This window comes from Aythya marila (genome assembly GCF_965140915.1).
Source record: "Aythya marila genome assembly, chromosome: 11".
Taxonomy (NCBI): domain Eukaryota; kingdom Metazoa; phylum Chordata; class Aves; order Anseriformes; family Anatidae; genus Aythya; species Aythya marila.
This window is the reverse complement of record NC_139052.1, coordinates 7321679-7341001: the sequence shown is the minus strand read 5'-3', so window position 1 is coordinate 7341001 and position 19323 is coordinate 7321679. Positions and strand designations below refer to the sequence as shown.

Sequence of the window (19323 nt, the reverse complement as noted above, 5' to 3'; positions counted from 1 at the left end):
TGCATTTGACAGGTGTGCTTCTGTTAGAATAGTAGACTATGGCTTTCCTTGAATAGACAGATAAAGGTGTTTTTTAGCGATTTTCTGAACTTGGATAGAAAGCATGCAAGTGACATTAGCCTCAGTCTGAAAGATTCAAATGGAAACATATTTGAGAGAGCAAATAATCCATAACTACCAGACAGATATGCAGGGCTCACACCCGTACACAATTTATAACTCTATAGTGCTGGTGGTGAGGAAAGTAAAGCAAGCTGTATATATATAATGAAACTAAGAACAGGTCTTATCACATAAAAGTAGACTGCTCAATAGTCTACATGAAACAGTAAGGTAGGTCAAAACTGTCACTGGGGGACTGTTTCCACAGTCAATTTCAATAGGAATTAATAGGTTTTATGTGTTATCAGAAAGTTCAATAGCTACAGCTTATAGAGGGTCTTTTCAAACAATTGCATTGCTATTGTTCCAAAACAAGTGTGTTGTATTCCTACTGGAACTAAAGCAAAAAGTTCCACAGGAATTACAGTTTAAGTAGACAGAAACTCTTTTGTAACAGGATCCATGATGCAGTCTGCTCAGAATAAAGACTTAGATGAAATTAGAAACCATAACTATACAACAACAATGATCCTATAAACAAATTGTTCTCACAAGCAACATACCCATTCAAATTTTACATTTCAAATTATATTAACAGGAAAAAAAAGACAGTGACAGATATGAAATGGATTACAAAGAGTTCAGTTCTAACAAGACCAAAAGGATAATGGCATGTTATTAGCACTGTTTCATTGGTATTTACAAGCATGTCCACTTGAATGTACTCAATTTGCATGCAGGCCTGTGTCCCCATTGGATTAGACGACAAAACACTGAGGGAACAACTAGTGAGGCTCTTTGCTATTCCTGTCCACAATGGCATTGTATCCTGTGATGTTTGGGTTTGGACCCCCAGGCTGTGACAAAGGGACTCTACATTACTAGCTTGAATCACATCTCTTCATGAAATGAAAAAGACCCCACAACCTCTCTGCAACTGAAACCTTTGAAGAAGCCAACTACTTGATTACAGTTGCTAGACTTAAATTAGAAGCATTATTTTAAGCAGATCCAGGCCTGGGCCACGTATTCTGGACAAGGAATTAAAAGATTTACTTTTTTACTAGTCCATTCCTCAGCTTCTTTTGTACTCTTTCAACACAGAACAGTTAAGAGACTAGATGCAGTTTCAATACATCTCCTCAACACTGTTGCTACTTTTCCTGTTTACCCACCTTTCCCTGTGCCACCAGTTCTCTCTGTGCTGCTGAAGCTGACTTCACGAGGGCACTGGTAGCAGCAGCAATGGATTTAGCTGCTTCCAGGATCTGTTCTTCAAAATCCAGAGTCTCATCTGCTTGCTATAACCAAGAAAGAACAATGCCACACATTATTCACCAGAAAGAAGTTGCATTTTGAAGATCCACAACATATGTAAGCTGAAACAAGATTTTGAAACCAACCAGTACATTAAAAAAGAGGTACAACGTTGTTTTCTGCAAAGGAGTTTCATCTGGTCTACAGCTAAAAATCAACATAAATGATCTTAAATATTAAAACACTCTTGTGGCTGATCACATGTGAAATTGAGTATCACATGAGGTATTTCAAAAGCTGCCTTAAACTTTCTAATACATTACACTCCATCAGGGATACTCAAAACTACCTTCAGAAACCTGCAAGTCTGAAAAGAAATTCTTGCCTTTACATATCAAAATCATCTCTGTAGTGTTACAATACTGGCTTCCAGAATCACTAAATGAAACGGGAGGGTTTTCTAAATACTTAAATACATAAGGCATTAAAAAAGGTACAGTAGTAGCCATATAGTATCCCATTCACCTGTACTAAGAAGTGTAATAGAAACTAAGCAAACACATAGATTTAGCATCTTTTAGTAAGAGCTGCCATTACATAGAGAGCAGCACTGTGCAGTAGTCCACTTTAGTCATCTGGGAGATACAAGGGTCCAAAGGTCTGTCTGGAACAATTCAATCATCCATACATGTCTTTCAACAGGCATGTGTGAATAGACAGATCAACTGTTCCTAATGAAGTTTCCTGCTATTTGAAAGGGAAATCTGTTGTGCCATAAAAAAATAAAAACCTTCCTTGACTTGCTAATCACTTAGACACGGACTAAAAATGCTTATTCATTTAAGCATCTTACTAGTCTCCTGAATGGTTAACAAAATAGATAGATAAATGGTTATGATTGGTTGTTGTTCTGTATATATATACACATATACATATACATATATATATATACATACACACGCAAAATAAACCAATACAATTTCTTTTGATTGTGATTAAATCACAAACCTACCAGAATCCAACACAGTATGACCAGTAGGACTAGTGGATACAATACCACAAGAGACCACTTTGTGAGATGAAGCTTTTGAAATACAGGTTTCGTCCAACTTATGCAACCATCACATTGTTGTGTCAAATAACTAGGAACACAAGCTATGTGAACTGAAGAGTTAAGCCTTGCAGATCAAATGCTCAGTTTTTTTTAAGTGCATCCATCTAAATTTCATGCAGGTTTTGTTCTGCTGTTACTACTATCTGATGTAATATTAGTCAATCATTAAATAATAAATAGGTAGTGACAATTAGTTATAAATTTGCAAATCAGGTGGTGCCTCAATCCTACAACATTTCATGTAATTGCCACCGTATAAAACTAAAACAAAGTCCAGAAGATGAAACTGCATTGTCCATGGAGAGCAGAAAAACTTAATAATCTGAAAAATAAAAACTGATGTGCAGATGAAGTTGTTTGGCACCTAAAATTCTTTCTTAACCATTAGGAAGAGCCACCTAATGCAAAGAAAAATATTTGTCTTGTGTTGCTGTTGGGCTAATGTCATCAACTGAAGTGTATGTCTTTCTAACAGAAATATGATAAGAAAAGTCTTCGTAAAGCAAGTAACTCATGTCCCACCTGTATTTTTGACTATGCTTGCAATGTAACATCATAACCAATTTTATATCTAAATGGTAATTACACTGAGTTTCTCAAACTTCCAAATCCTACATTTCCTGTCATCTCACAACTCCTTTGATTTATGGGAAAAATAATAATCTATTGACAGTAGATATCCTCTGTGAAGAAATGATTTTTGAACTGGCCTTACACAGCACTCAAACTGTATAAATTCTGTTGAGTTTTCATCTTCTCTAACAACTTGTTTTCTAGTAATTCCCTGTAGTTTTCCTTCAGCATTCTCAGGTATTATATCTAATGGCTGGATGCTTATGTCTGAAATGAAGTAGACACAATGCCTAATCAGCACTGTGGGTATATTTACCTGCCTGTACCCACCTAAGAGTATTCCTTAGCAATAAGTACATGCCAAAGTCCAAGACTGAAAGCCCTACAAGAGCAGTTATTGTTGTCCTCATTCCTGTTATTGAAGACTGTGTCATGGTAGGTTCACACTCATCAGTGTTCTCAAAACCTGTGTCTGTTCACAGCCTTCATGAACAAAGTTCGCAACAATGGTGTGATATTTGGCAGAATATTTTGCATTGTAAGACTTCAGTTACTTCAGAGAGCTATTTATATATATATATTTTTTTAAATCACAAATCTGAGAGAAGTGATTAGCTTCTCCTTCCTCAATTTGCCACCATGAAGACCAGAACCACTCTCTCCATAACTTTAAACTAATAAGCTACTAATTACTGCCTATGTATGGGAAAGGTCAGTTGGAAAACAAGGTCACCAGAACAGAAAAGCCAAAATGATTAGGCTAGCTACACATTCTGTAATATAAAACATCCTGAAGAAGTTGATTGTGCCATTGATAAAAAAATCCTTGTTTTTGTACTGTCTTTTAGCCAGTTTTCTAGAGAATCTCCATTATGAGGGGTAGCATAAAGTCATGATTAATAGAAGAACAAATAAACCCCCAGTGAGATTGCTAAACATTAGAAAGAATTACAAAAGACAAACCATTTTCTTTTGAAGCAGCTCTCATCTTCTATTTCATAAAGAGAAAACCAATATGGGTAATGTTAGTGCACTGAGCATGGAAAACACAACCATTTCAGTGAAAGTCAATTCTTGGCATAGCTGCTGCTTGCTATCATAAAAAGACCTACATAACTTACAAGTCCCTCCATGAGCACATCTACTGATAGAGGAACACTTCGTGTATATATTTAAAGTTGGATTACATTAGGAGTCTGCAGGAAGTCTTCTAAGCCTGCTTGAGAGCGAATGTACTCCTTCATATTGCATTCTACTATGTTAAAACCCCCGGAGACAGGGCAGGACACTGTAGGAATATGTTTGATATATAGTTGGATTAAATAACAACCTAATATATCAAACATATCACACAGAGTCCTGCAGAAAAAGACATCCAGATTTGATTCATCTTGGGGAAAAAAAGGACAAACTGCTGAAAGTTAACAGCAGGGAACTCTTATTGACTGCTAAAGACACTTATGTTTGAAGGCACGTGCCTGCAAAGTAGCACGAAGAACATACCAACAGAATAGTGCGGGTACAGCAATGCTCTCAGTTGCTGTACTACATCTACAGCACCATTTTCCTTAAAGTGTTCTTTCCAGTATTACTGAAACATGTAGTTTTTAGTAGCTAAACTGATTTTCTTGTTCAAAAATGAATTTGGGAGGTTGTTATTTAACAGCCAGTGGCATATTTACAGAACAAGGGTCAACAGGTGGCTGCGCTGCAAGACACAACTGCCCAGAGAAGGGAAACAAAAAAATTCCAAGCTCAAAAAAAAAAAAAAAAAAAAGCAAAAAAGCAACTATTTAAAGGAAATATGACAGCCAAAACTTGCTTAATAAATAAAGATCTCATTGCTTCACAGATGATTCCCCGCCTTCAACACTGCAATGAAAATACTTATCAGGTTTCCAGTTTTCATGTTACGGGGAGGAGTAGCAAAGCCTATTTAGGAAAGTCCTCAAAGCGCTTGCAAGATACAAACTCAGAAGACAGATATTAAGATATTGCTGGGGCAATGAAGTAGCAGCAGTCTAAACATCTTAGGATGTTTAGATATTCACCTGCAGCCAAACTACCAGGCTGCAAAGCCAACAGAACATGCACACACCATACAATGAAATCTGGGCAGCAGTTAGCAGGGCCGTGTCTTACTAGAGACTGTTCTTCTAAACAAAGAATGATTCTCCAGTAGTGAAAAGTGAAAAAGCCTCATACTATTGCTCTTAGACTATGACATCATGAGGATAGGATGACTGCAAAAATATGAAGAGAAAACAAGCAAAATAAAAGAATTAAGAAGTAGAAAAGGACCAAAAATAATCAGATGGAACAAATGAGAATCAACCCTACCTTCAACGACTGATTTTTTCTTTAGAGGTAACAGACAAACTGGAAAACAAAGATGAAAATTTCAAGTCTAAAAGAGGCTCACCCAGAAATAGTGAATCAGCCACCAATTAATAAGGAAGAAGATGGTGGTTTCTTACAGGCAAATTATGCTAAAATTAACAGAGAATTTATCTGCAGGCTCACTTAATGATGATTACTATTAACTGAAGCAAGATACTGGTGTAGCTGGACCAGCAGTCTGTTCCATTGTAACAAATCACTACTGTTGGTGCATTTCGTAGACTAAGCATAAGAAAAATCAACTGTATCAACCCTGTTACCTAGCTGAGGCATTCACTCTGCAACACCATGTATGTTGTCAAAGACTTGAGCATCAGAAAGTCAGAGCCTGTTAAATGCAGGGAATCCTACTCTGGGAAGACACTAGTGAACACCAGTCTTGTCCAAGCTCTTCAAGAGAAAAAATGGTATTTGAACCACTCTGTGATCTTCCCTGTACCTTTGATGTGCATTACAATCCGTACTGTGAAAGGGATTAAACATCTAAAGAAAACGTGGTAAAGTCTGTTTAATTCCCAAATTAAACAGAGTTGAATATGAATTTTACTTTCAGAAAATGACAAATAAGCAGACCAATAAATCACACACAGACTGGATACTCAAATTAACATGTTAAATGAGGAGCAGGTGTGGGCAGTAGTTTCTGTATTCACTAGAAAATTACAATGACCCTGGAGTGGCTTCGATGTTGGAAGGAAACTGCTCTGCAGTTACTAGGCAACACACATACGTTATTGTGCAATGATTGTATAGAAAAGGTGATGGAGGACTCTTCCTCTCCTCCAACCCAGCCTGTGTCCTCTGCTCTGTAGAGTCTCATTATAAGGGACCATTTTTTCTTTATAAACAAAACGGATGCACTTGTTAAAAAAAAAAAATGCAGTACAAAGAGCATTTCTTTTCCATGAGCTAATTTATTCCTGTCACCAAAGGGGGAAAAAAGTCCTGAAACTGTGAAGTTACCAAGAACTATTTCATCTGATATTCCTGAATGGCGTAATACCACTCTGCACTGAAAACAAGAATCCAACACTGAATGTTCTTGAGGCCCTGCTTTTTGGAGAGACTTTTCATTAGCTTTACTGTTAGCATTAGTTAGAAAACAATTCTGTACCTACAAAGCAGCTTAAGCAAGGAAAGAGATACATAGTCCTTCCTGAATTCAATTACAAAGCTAAAGCGCAATTTCATTTTGAAGAGATAGAATTGTAGGCAGCATGGTAATTTCTTCTAAAACCTGTTATTCCACACTAGGCAAAAGGTAGCAATTCTGGGTGATCCAGTCATGCATACAGCCAGAAGTAACAGCAGTGTTATACATTCCCTCCATACCACTCATGAAAATAGTTGGTTTTATTTTATATAACATATTCAGACACATTTGAAATGACCTGGCAACATACAGCACTACCTGCTTTCACAGTGAACTGTGAATTTATTTTCCTTCAGGAAAATCGAAGAAGAAGGGTTATACCACATATCTGATCTGGTACCAAAGTAGTTACTCTTTTATCATAGAATAAAATATCATGGATTTTATCTCATAAAATCCTGAAGGTCTTTCGCATTCTGCTCTATCTTTTCTGTTTTGCTGCTGCTTCCTCCCACTATACTACACACATTGAGATGAGAACAAAGGGTCTTCAAAGAAGAGCAAGTAAAAATGACTTTTCACATCAATAAAGTATGTTTGGAAACAGAAAGGTACATGACCAACAGTAATGATACCGTGACACAAGCATTTCTAACATTAGGCTTTTCTTCCTTTGTTTGCTCATGACTTGTGCTTGACTTGCTCCCTGAAAAGCATCTTTTTAACCTCTACCTTCAGGGGTGAGTCCCACCCAGCGCAGCATCTAGTGGCACTGAGACTGATGCAAATGTTTGATTGTTTATACCATGAACATGGATGGTAACAAACACTAAGCCAACATATGGGCTATTTGCATCATCTGCTTTATTCAAAGAAACAATTGGGATAGACACTCACCTTTGGCTTGGCTCTTGGTTTCAGCTGCTCTAACTTCTTTGCTGCAGCCTCAATTGATGCTGCAGCCCCTAGTAGCTCTGTCTCTGCAATGACCGTTGGATCTTCTGGATCCACCCACTCTGTCCCTGAAATTAACAGAGACGAAGACAATAACTTCAGTGCCACTGCAAGCTGCCATTCAAACAGGGTGATTTACAAACACACTTGAAGTGTCAAATACAGCATGAGTGTTGGAAAAAAAAAAAAAAAAAAAAAAAAAAAGCTAATTTTAGTAACATAATGGGATAAAATAATTAAAAAAAATAATAAAAGTATTCAGCAGGCAAATCTGTTATGAAAATAACTTAATTAAGAATTGCACAATTAAAGCAGCTTCAAAGAGGAACACTGTCCACACTGGGAACAAAACTAGCTCTCACTCAACTTTGTTATCTGGGCTCTTACTAAAACCTTGATCAAATTGTAAGGTACAGTGAGAAATCTAACATTGCTAAAGATGACAAGTTACAGACAATAGATAATCCTCCACAGCATGCTTTTCAGAGTCTCTCTTTCTGGCACTGGTTAGAGATGAAGCTAGCACTGAATGAAGAAAGCATGGTTTTCAGCAATGTGTTTCTAATGCATTTTAGAAAAGGCCAATAGCAGTTTCTGTAACATATCCAAAGGTCAGTTTTTTTGTTGAGTTTTTGGCATTAATTTTGGCTCAAATAAATGTTGTAGGTCCACAAAGTGAATACTTGGCTACAGATCATCCCCAATTTGTTAAGTTCATAGTGCATCCTTATTTTCATTTTCATAACATTATTCTCTGGGTGACAAGATTTAGAAACCATCCATATTTAGAATTGAGGGAAGCAATGAAACGGAAAAGAAAAATCAGCTTCTGGGAAGAGAAGGAAAGGAAAAAGGAAACTTCTGAGTTCATAAAAGGCAAAGGGAGAAAGCAGCATCACGGATGGAAACAGAAAAGGATGGGAAGCAGTGTACACTGACAAAGGAAGACTAAGTTAAAATTAAAAAATAAAGAAAACAATCTCTTTGGGCCTTGTTAAATTTAGTGAGACTTGATTAGGAAGTTTATGTAAACTTAATAAAATATCAACATTAATCCTTATTAAGGACAAAGGGGTAGAAGGATACTGGCACTTTGCATCAAGAGTGGTATAACCCATTTCTGATTCATCAAACACCAAACAAAAGAACCTTGAATGCTTATGGATTCACACCAGCTACAGAATGATGCACTTTCTGCTATGGATGACCAAATCATAGAATACAAAATGACTCGCTCGTATTTATGATGTGCTGGAAAAAAGCAGAAGTTCATTTGTGTTGTAATCCTAGTGAGGTACATCTCATACAAACTTATATATAAAAGACCAAAATATTACTAGAAACAATTTCTCAGCCTAGTTGGTGTACAAGACAAAGGAATTCTTTATTAAACACTAACCTCGTCCAGATAAACAAGGAAAAAATAATGGCATTTTTGTTAGAGGCAGCATACAGAAACACAATCAAATCCAAACCTCTAAAATGTAGGATTTCCTCTTAAAAAAAAAAAAAAAAAGGCATTTTACAAAGGTGAAAACATTCGCAATCTAGATCAGTTAGGAGACAGAATTTTACCATGTATCAATAAAAGATAACTGTAAATGGTTAAAAAAATTACTTTGCACAAAGAAACTTCTAAAGTGAAGAAAAAAATGCTGGCAGGCAGTAAGTAAAAAAGGAATTCAAAAATGAAAAAGTGAAATTTAATTTTAACGTATATGAATTAAAATCCTGAAATTGCTGAAAGTAAGAAAATATCTCTGAAGATGAGGATAGCAACAAGATTTTTTTAAAAAGCGTTTAGGGCATATGAAATCTCTGATATTGGCTTGGCTTCTTAGTAAATGAAATGAGAAATTTCAGAACATCCTAAAGACTGCAGAAAAGACTAGAGTATTCAATTTATTTTCCTGGAGAGGAACATTTGTTCTTTGCTACACATGTACAAAAAAGCAAAGAGTTACTGCCATCTAAGTGTAAGCTTGCTTACATGGAAGTGTCATGACTAAGATCATGACAATGGCATTACTAACTTGTACACAAGTGAGTGCTGGGAGAGAAATTAAAGGTATTAAATTAGATGGTACCAAGATGCCTAGAACATAGTAAAATGGTCTTCGTTAGTTTTTGTTTAAAGTACAAAAGTCATGGATCACTTTCTCTAAAAACCACACCAGTAACCAGGCTACCCAACTCACCTTTCATTGCTTCTGCTGATTGGATGAGCTCTGTAACAGCACCAGCAACCCGCTTGGAGAAAGCTGACAACTGATGCTTCAGCTCTGGAGTTGGTTTTTGAAGGATCTAGAAAAAAGTAAAATTGTCAATGAATCACTAGGAGCAAGGCTTATACTGTGATGGCTGGTGCATACTAGGAAAGAGGCAGGGCTGGCCATTTCTACAGGAACTGCCAATGTTGTCTGGAAGTTCTCAATACTAAAACTAGGGCAAAATCCTTCAAACCTGAGGCATGTGGGAGTACGTGGGAGGAATGCACAGCTTGGGCACTCCATTCTCAGATATTACAGTCATTATATTAAGGTATCAAGCTTAGTCTTTCTAAACTGTGGGAGAAGAGACCACTTGCTAGTGTTATCAACTTGGCTGAACACTTTAAGTTCCTTTCTTAGAAACGGAGTTGTGCAAACTTGTGCTAGCTGCCTGTCCTGGAAAGAGTCAACAATTGTGCCTGTCCTGGAAAAAGTCAGCAATGGTGAACACAATGGAAATGCCAACCCTGACAAGACCCTTAAACTGATGGGAAAGAAAGAAACCTCTGAAATGAATTTGCATCAAGTCCTTCACACTGTCCTTCAAATGGAAAGCAATCCATAGACAGTGAATTTGACTTCTAACGATGTCTGGCTTCCTCTAAACAGAAAAAACATTTGCATTTTTAATTACCACATTGTAAGGAGAAAGAAGATTAAGTTCTGGAAATTAATTTATACTTAACAACTGCTTCTGAGAATGACAGATACATGGAAAGATTTAGGAGCAAAACAAGATATTGAGTCTCCAAAGTCACATTCAGTTCTGTGTTTTCTTAACACTTGCAATCCCTCCCCCCCCCCTCCCAGCAGCTTTGAAAACTAGACACACAGTGAAAATACATTTGTACATCTAATGTTTTTGTAAGCCTGTTTCCCGTTTTGCAGTGAAATGCCTAGCCCCTTACTCCGAGAGAATAAACTAAACCTAATTGTTTCCTTAATTTTGCCTGATGAAAATTCTGACACATGAGGAATTTGATCTCTTTGGAACCGCTGGGTCAACATATGGGCACACTGGTCTGCTTCCTCAGGATGATCCTTAGTCAACTAGTTTCCACAGTAAACAGAAGGACGTGAATCCTCAATAGCTAAACAATCTGCAGTATTGTCAAAATGAATGCCTCCTGTAACAACAAGGTTATAACTAGGATTTATTCATTGCATAGTTCTTTAGAACAGCAGAAATTGAGCATCTCAAAAGTGATCTTTTCAAACAAGCAAATACGTCAAAAAATGCGTAAGTGCAGTCAGGCTCCATAGCAAGGAAAGGAATAACATTTTCTGCTCCAGCAACTGTGACACTAGTGCCACCTATATGATTGCTGGGACAGTGTTGGAATTGAACAAGTGGATGCAAATGTTAAAACTGAAAGGATTATCAACTACATTGTTCTAAAGGCAATTTACAACTTGCAACAGACCCTCATCCCCTGCAGACCCACATACAGACATGACATGAGAATAACAATGAAAGCTTCAGAGTTCCACTTGACTCAGCACACATCAATACTGAGATGGAGCAAGCACTGGCATATGCATAGGAGAGCAGATCCGTCCTCAGCCTTCCTAAGAACACAGCTTACAAGTTGTTTTAGACTAATTTGTGCATGCCCAAGAAAGCCATGGTGCTTGGAAAGGGTTGCAAAGAATAACAACGGATTCTATAGGTACACTGATCGCAAAAGAAGGAACAAGGAGAATGTACCCCCTCTGATAAACAAGAAGGGAGAACTGGTAACAACAGACATGGAGAAGGCTGAAGTGCTCAAATTCTTGGCCTCAGTGGTATCCATCAGGGGTCCAACTTGGGACCAGTGCTGTTTAACATCTTTAGCAATGACAGACAGTGGGATCAAGTGCACCCTCAGCAAGCTTGCAGACGCCACTAAGCTGAGCAGTGCAGCTGATACAACAACAGGAAGGGATGCCATCCAAAGAGACCGGGACAAAGCTTGAGAAGTGGGCCCACGTGAACCTAATTCTTCACTCAGAGGAAGGTGAAGCCCTGGCACAGGCTGCCCAGAGAAGCCCGATCCCTAGAGGTGTTCAAGGCCAGGTTGGACAGGGGGCCTGGGCAACCTGGTCTAGTGGGCAGCATCCCTGCCCATGGCAAGGATGGAGCTAGACAATTTTTAAAGACCCCTTCCAACCAAAGCTATTCTATGGCTCTATGAAATACAGTTGCTGAGTACTACTCCTTGGCATCTCAGTGTTGAGATACGGACACAGTCATCTCTAGTCCGACTATCAAAGGCATTACTGAACTGATTAATAATTGTATTACAAAACACCACCTAGACTAATTACAGATTTCTAATCTGTGATGTCTTTTATGAGGTTAAAAATTAAATGCAATCGTAGACCTAGGGGTGCTGAAATACCAGAGTAACAGAGCAGGAAGCAAAAGAATTTCTGACTCTGAAACCATCTTGCTGTCATTTCCTTTAATCTGAGGAAAACAAACCTGAGGTAGGATGTGAATGGCAAGAATGTGTATGGCAAGTGAACGGCTCAGGTAAACACAGAACAAGAAAACAAATCATTTGGATCACATCCAGACTGCATCTCTCAAATCCAAACAGAACTCAGGAGAAAGAGTCCCAAGATCAAAAAGTTGTTCATCTCCTTGGTTCAGTGCTCCTCCAGAAGAGATCTTTTTTTCATGCACTTTCCAGATCCTGTTTGTATTTATGGAACATATTATGGATGTATTACATACAAGACTAGCTCTATACAGCCTTCTGCAAACAGTCAAGATGAAGTTATCATTCCACCCATCTTTTTTTTCAATAAAGTCATTATCCTCTTCAATTTTGGTTGGAATCTGGGTCAATGGGAGTTTTCTAAGACAGCAAGTATTTGGGGAAGGAGAATATTCTCAGCGCTTTTGGGTAAAAAAAAAAAAAAAAGGCTTAAGGGAAGAAACGCCTGTTTGACTTACAGAACAGAACAGAATGTGGAACGTAAGCAAAGAGGGAAGAATAAAATGAGCAAAAATTGACAGGTTCTGGCGTATAGTTTGAAATCTGTTCTGGTGTACAGTTTGAAACAAGTACTGTGACGGAGTATGGGAGACCAAATCTAAAGAAATACCCAGATTTCTTTTAAACAAAGAAAAACATTTACACATCTAATGTGAAAATTTTGCAAGGGCTACAAAGTTAGTGAAGGGCCTACAGAGGAAGACGTATGAGGAGCGGCTGAAGTCACTTGGCCTGTTCAGCCTGGAAAAGAGGAGGCTGAGGGGGGGACCTCATTGCGCTCTACAGCTTCCTCACAAGAGGGAGTGGAGGGGAAGGAGACGATCTATTCTCCTTAGTCACCAGTTACAGGACCCATGGGAATGGTGTTGAGCTGAAGCATGGGAGGTTTAGGCTAGACATCAGGAAGAGGTCCTTCACCAAGACGGTGGTCACACACTGGAACAGGCTCCCCAGGAAAGTGGTCACTGCACCAAGCCTGTCCGAATTTAAGAAGCGTTTGGACTGTGCACTTAGTCACATGGTCTGAAATTTTGGGTAGACCTGTACGGTGCCAGGAGTTGGACTCGATCCTTATGGGTCCCTTCCAACTCGGGATACTCTGATTCTATGATTCTATTGCTACGTAGCTCTATGACTTACATTAAGAAACTCAAACTTTCTTCAACTATTTTCTTTGCTAATGGCAAGTATAAACAAATAAGTTGATGTAATTGATTAGACATGCTGTATTCTCATCAGTAAGTGAGGCTTACATTTGCTAATCTGTAGTTTGTGGCTGCAAACTGCAGTTTCAGATACTTTAATATGTCCATTTAAAGCCACTTAAAAGAAATCTCTAGGAATCTGTGAATGTAGCTGCTGATTCAAATCATCTCCAGAAACTTGAATATTTCAGAAACCTTTTTTTCTAACAGGCATTATTGCTTCCTGCAGTTATAATAGCAGCAGAAGAGCAATATATTATTTGTTAATTATCTGCGGTCAAGAAAAGACACCTGAATACAGGATTCGTGAGTATGGATTTCACAAGAGAAGTTTATTCAGAGCTTTTGGGGTGCCATGGGTTGGAAAGCTCTTTGTGATATGGTGCTAACTTGGAGTTTGGGGATGACATTGGTAGGTGCCTCATCTTTTTCTGGAATCAGAACTGCAAAAAGCATGTCTAAGTGTTTTCATAAAGTTTTCACAACCTCTTTGGTGTGGGGAACCGGAGTGTGCCTAATAAATCTAGAACTTACAGTAGGTTTAAAAAAAAATATTGAAATGCCTTATTTTAATTTCTTTGCTGAGGACCATTTTTACGTCAGCACCCTTACTACCTCCATATCTGCTCTAGAATGCAATCCAATTTAGCTACTTCCAGTCTTCCTTATGTCTTGCAGTTTGAGCTGAAGTACTGAGTTTGCTCTAACTTGTTTTTCCTGAATAACAGAACTGTTCATAAAGCATGTCACTAACAGCCACTATTATAAAAAGTTCAGAGATGTTATTTCCATCAAAAGGGACCCAGCACGTGCATGGAGACCACTGCTTGCTTACCAGGAGAACATGTTCCAGGAGTTCCAGGTATCCCAGCGTACATTCTGTTCCAAAGCGCAGGGCTCTCTCTCGAACTTCTTCACTCACCTCTTGGTGATACGATGCTTGCTGCGGAGGCAAAACAACATTAGTACCCCCCACTGCCCCCAGTTGAGGAGGTCAATGCAAGGAGGACAGAGGAAGGAGAGGGGAAGAGATTTCTTGTAAAAGACAAAAAACGTTAGAGCTTGAGAGCCACCTATTTCTATTGTAAAATAGGTGAGCAAACTGAGCTTCAAAAGTAGCAGGGTTCCAGTTTTCAGAAAAGCATTAATACATTTCCCTTTATTAGCACATCTTCCTCTCTGGCTGTCCTTCATCAGTCTTACTCAGCATCCTTCCTTAGGCATTGTCAGCAGTAGTACTACTTTCTAACAGTTAAAGCCAAATACAGAAACCCCTGAAGAACACTCTGAAAATAGAAGAATATTTATGATTTCTTTTAATGAAAATGTATCACTTCGAAAACATCTTGGGGCTGGAATTGGCTCTTGGGTTGCACCCGGTGTTCCACAGTGCAAGGTTTATGCCACTGTGGCTCTTCCTGTTTACTAATATCAACAAAAATAAAAATTATAAGAGTAGTTTTGCAACCCAAAAATGGGTATATGCATGTTTCAGGTCACAGAACTGCTAAAACCCTATTTTATAGTAAGCCTGGGCAGTCAGTCTTGAAGGAATCAATAAAGAAATGGTCATCTGGTTTAGAAGCCAAAGTCTGGACACAGACAGAAAGCACTGTACCAGAGTTCAAGCACCATCCTAGTGCTCTTCTTTTTCTCACTTTCCCTTCTCCCTTCCATAAAACAAAGACAAGGGTTTGTTCCTCGTAGAAAGCTTTGCAAACGGCAGATGAAAAGTGCGCTAGAAGCACCACGATGTTGTTATTCTACATGAGAGGGGAAAAAAGCAAACCAACCAACACCAAAAAACACTTAGCTGCTTTTTGTTATCTTAAGACATTCTAAGTAAAAGCTTACTCATGGCTTCAACTTGAAATAGGGATTTCATACAGCAATAGACAGCATGAGAACCATCTCTTTAAATACAGACAAGCAGCAGCAGCTTTTGACTTCTTAAGGATTTCCACTAAGTATAATGTCTGACAGAAGCCTGAATAATTCAATCATTTAATCAAAATAAAAAGTGAAAACTGCAGCCTATTCGAGTCTTGTACTTTCTAAAATAAATGTCTGTTTCATTGGGATCTTCTAAATTGAACCTAAGTGCTGGTTGTAGACATGTAAAAGTTAAAAAAAAAAAAAAAACAAAAAAAAAAACCAGCATTTTCTCTCACTGAACAGCCCCGTTCACCCCTGCAGCCTCTTGCCTTCGATTAGGACTGGAGATTATCACTACACGTGTATTTGAGGTGCTCCCCGCAACCCTCCACACCCAGAGCAAGTGCTATTGTCAGCTAGGCCTGGAGCTGGTCTACGGGCTCCCTCTGCTGGTAAACTCAGGATCAGCAGAGCACAGAAACCATCCAACCCTTCATCTTACAATAAATAAATAATCTGAAGGGAAATGAGAACTTAGAAACAAGATAGGTTTTTCCCCACCTTCAGCATACTTCACATAAGTTCTAGAGGTCCTGAAAATGCAGTACTGCTTATTTTCCTTTTTCAAATCGAGCAGAAGTCTTCCCCAGTGTGCCATATGAATATTGCGTAATACTCTAAAATGCCTCTTGTGTACTTAAGTATTATTTTTATACATGCAATTAGAACAAACATCTGTGGGAGATAAATATAAACTTCCTCTGTGCTTTGCACACATGACCAAGACTAATATCTAAATACTTACGAAGTATTTCTAAGGTTTGATAAATCTTAAACCATTTACTTCACAGCAGACTAAAGAAGTGATAAACTTCTTTAACTTCTGATAAACTTCTTTAAAAAGACATTTTTGTAATCTAGAAATATACTAACATAAATCTCACTACATCAGTTAGGACTTGTAACAGAAATTTTTACCTTCCCTGATGTGCAAACAAAGCCTGACAAAGTTTCTCAAACAAACATGTTTCCAAAGAACCAGAATAGACATTTTCTCACACCAAGGCTTCTCTTTGATATCAATCCTCATTTTCATTCTGTGCTTTAAAAAGCATCGAGGAAGCACTACCTGACTTTCACTCTACAAATTCTAACCCGTCAGCACGTGTGGGCATTAAATATATCAAAACAGTCTTAGAACCAAAAAAATAATAATAATAATCACTGCTGTTTGAAGGAACCTTGAGAATTCACGTAGTCCAACCTCCTGCTTAAAGCAGGTTCAACATTACTTTCAGACCAGATAGCTTAGGTCTTCGTGCAGTTGGGTCTTGAAAATCTCCAAAGATGGAAATTTCATATTCCTCTTCGGTCTCTGCCCCAAGGTTTAATCATCCCCAGAGTGAAACACAGATGGAATTTCCAATGTTTCCATCTTGGACTGTTATGTTCTGTTCTTGTGCCATGCACCTCAAGCAAACAGCCTGACTCCGTCTCTTCTCAGTAATTTCCCATGAGGTTTCAGAGGGCTGCCATTGGGTCCTGCCAAAGCCATCTCTTCTCCAGGCTGAACAAGTCCCAGCTCTTCAGCTTCTCCTCACAGGACCTGTGCTCCAGCCTCAACTGTCTGTGTGGCTTCTGATGAACTTGTTCCACTGTAATCAATGCCTTTCTTGTCCTGGGGAGCCCAAAACCATACTTCTAGATGCAGTCTAGTGAGTGCTGAGGAAAGTGAATAATCCTCTCCTTCAATCTCCTGGCTAAGTAACAATCTAAGTGATTACTTACTTCCATTATTTACTATGCTTTTGACATACCTTTCGTACTTTTTTTTTCTTGTTGTTTTTTTTTTATTTTTTTCTTCCCCAAAAGCAACCATAAGAATATTGATATTGTACACTCGTTATTTACTGCAGAGTCATCATTTTATACCAGACATAAAATATTAACAAGCATAAACATATATAAATATAGCTACTAAGAAGTCAAATCCCTTATACTATTTGGTTTAGGCAACTGACAATGAAATAGATCTTGAAATTAAATTAAATTACTGACGCTGGTGAAGTCTGTGCAATGTTTTACGGTTCTATAACTCACATACATGCACGTTTGTTGTAGCCCAAAGAACCTCAAATACTTTTCAGTGGTTATTTTACAGATGAGCTATATCATTCTGAAAAAGGAAACAGTATTTTTCAAGTATCAGAAAGAATAGGTTGCACATCAATGCACAGTTCCCACTCTAAAAACTCAAGGGATATCACTTATGGAAATGCCACGTACAGTTCGTAAAAATTAATGGCATATGGTATCTAAATCTCTGAGCAAAAATTTCAGAAATGGGATTTTCTAAATCAAGTCTGATATAAGCTGTTCATTTAAAAGCTTTGTTAAATGACGTGACAATTTTGTCCCACATTTTAGGTTTTTCGTAAAATAAGCACTCCTGTGGACTCATTCCTGTTTCCCAAGAATCTCTCGATTTTATGAAAGCTAGACAAGATAAAACTAGATTATTAGCCCTTACCTTAACTAAACTATACTATAGCTAGTCGGTTATTAGTTTGAATTTTTCTTACTAAATAAGGGAGCCTAATTCAAAGAATTCAAAATTGGCTGAGAAGGCCCCCAATTCAGTGTATTATTGCAGCTAGGTAAAATGATTTCCAGACATTTTCCTTCTGCATATTGCTTGCTTTGTGAAGCTAATTCCATGAGAGGTCGTGAGCACTTTTCTGGCATTCCTTAGTACATTATTCAATTTGCAGAAAATTTCATCTGGTAGGCCACCAGCTACAAACTACAGAATCATTAAATTAACTGGGAGCAAAAATGAACACAGGAAGATGAATACTTTCAAAGCAAATGTTCAAAACTACATACCAAGCTTTGCACTGTGCATATAATATTTTTAGAAACAGATGACTCTTCCTGAGAATTTGTTGCTCGTTTGGAGAGAGATCCAAACAAAAATGTGTCTACACTAGCCAATTCCGAATGACAAAGGATGATGAGTGAACTTAAGTATCTGAATTGATGCTTTTTGTCATAACATTGTGCAATTACAAATTGTTCTACCCTCTCCTCGAAGTTTCAATTAACTGGATTCTGCCTATGACATGATATGGAATAGTTCTTGTGTAATTAGCATGGTTGCTTAGTTTTCCTGTGCAAATTATACCTGTTTCATTTTGTTATGCTTCTGAGATTAGCAAGTAGAGAGAGTAGAATCAAAATGTGAAGTATGCAAAGTATTCAAGAATTGTCAGACACTAAAAACCCTCTAAGAAAATGAAGTCAAAATAAAAAGTTTAATTCAACAGTTTGTATGAATCCAGCTTTATGCTATATTAGACCTTCCACTTTGTTTTTTAACATGATCATTAATCAAAAATTATCCCTCCAGTTTGGCTAGTATTAAGCTAAAAGTAATCTGGGACAGACTTTGGCAGGAATGCTATGAAATAATGCAATTCACAAGTCACAGAGAACACCATTTTCCTGTCATCTTCCATGCATGTAAAGACATAATAAATACAATTTATAGACAAAGACCAACAAGAATGAGTTAGTTCATATGGTCTTTATAATCCCAACATTTTTATTTATGCCTAGATCCTTTTTATCATTAGAAAAGAGACAAATGATTCTTGAGTCACTTATACAACATACACATGCCTGCCCCAAGTTTTGTACATCTGCTTTTAAAAGTTGTCTAGCTGAAGTAAATTTAGAAAATAGGGTATCAATATTTTTAATGCAAATATCAAACACATTTTTTGTAAAGCAAAAAAACTGATCAAACAAACACCTTTGGCTAGGGAAAAAAGGACTACTAAAATAGACCTAAATGACTACCTTAAACATGAAAATTAGGTCAATTAAAACTTCATTTTCACAAAAATAAAATAGTGAGCATTAGTGTTGGTTTGGGTTTTTGTTTATTTAGCACTGAAAATTCTGATAGGGATGTTACTACATTACCTTAGAA

General features: G+C 37.7%; 1 protein-coding gene across 5 annotated transcripts in view; it reads right to left on the bottom strand.

Moving 5' to 3' along the window:
- TLN2 (talin 2) overlaps positions 1-19323 on the bottom strand; it is a 173992-nt gene that overhangs the window by 9296 nt on the left and 145373 nt on the right. For all 5 annotated transcript variants that reach the window (XM_082769058.1, XM_082769056.1, XM_082769059.1 and 2 more), the window contains 4 exons: positions 14290-14397; positions 9692-9797; positions 7437-7561; positions 1278-1403 (listed from right to left, as the gene is read on the bottom strand). In XM_082769058.1, coding sequence (XP_082625184.1) covers positions 1278-1403; positions 7437-7561; positions 9692-9797; positions 14290-14397 — 465 coding nt within the window. The remainder of the gene's footprint in view (positions 1-1277; positions 1404-7436; positions 7562-9691; positions 9798-14289; positions 14398-19323) is intronic.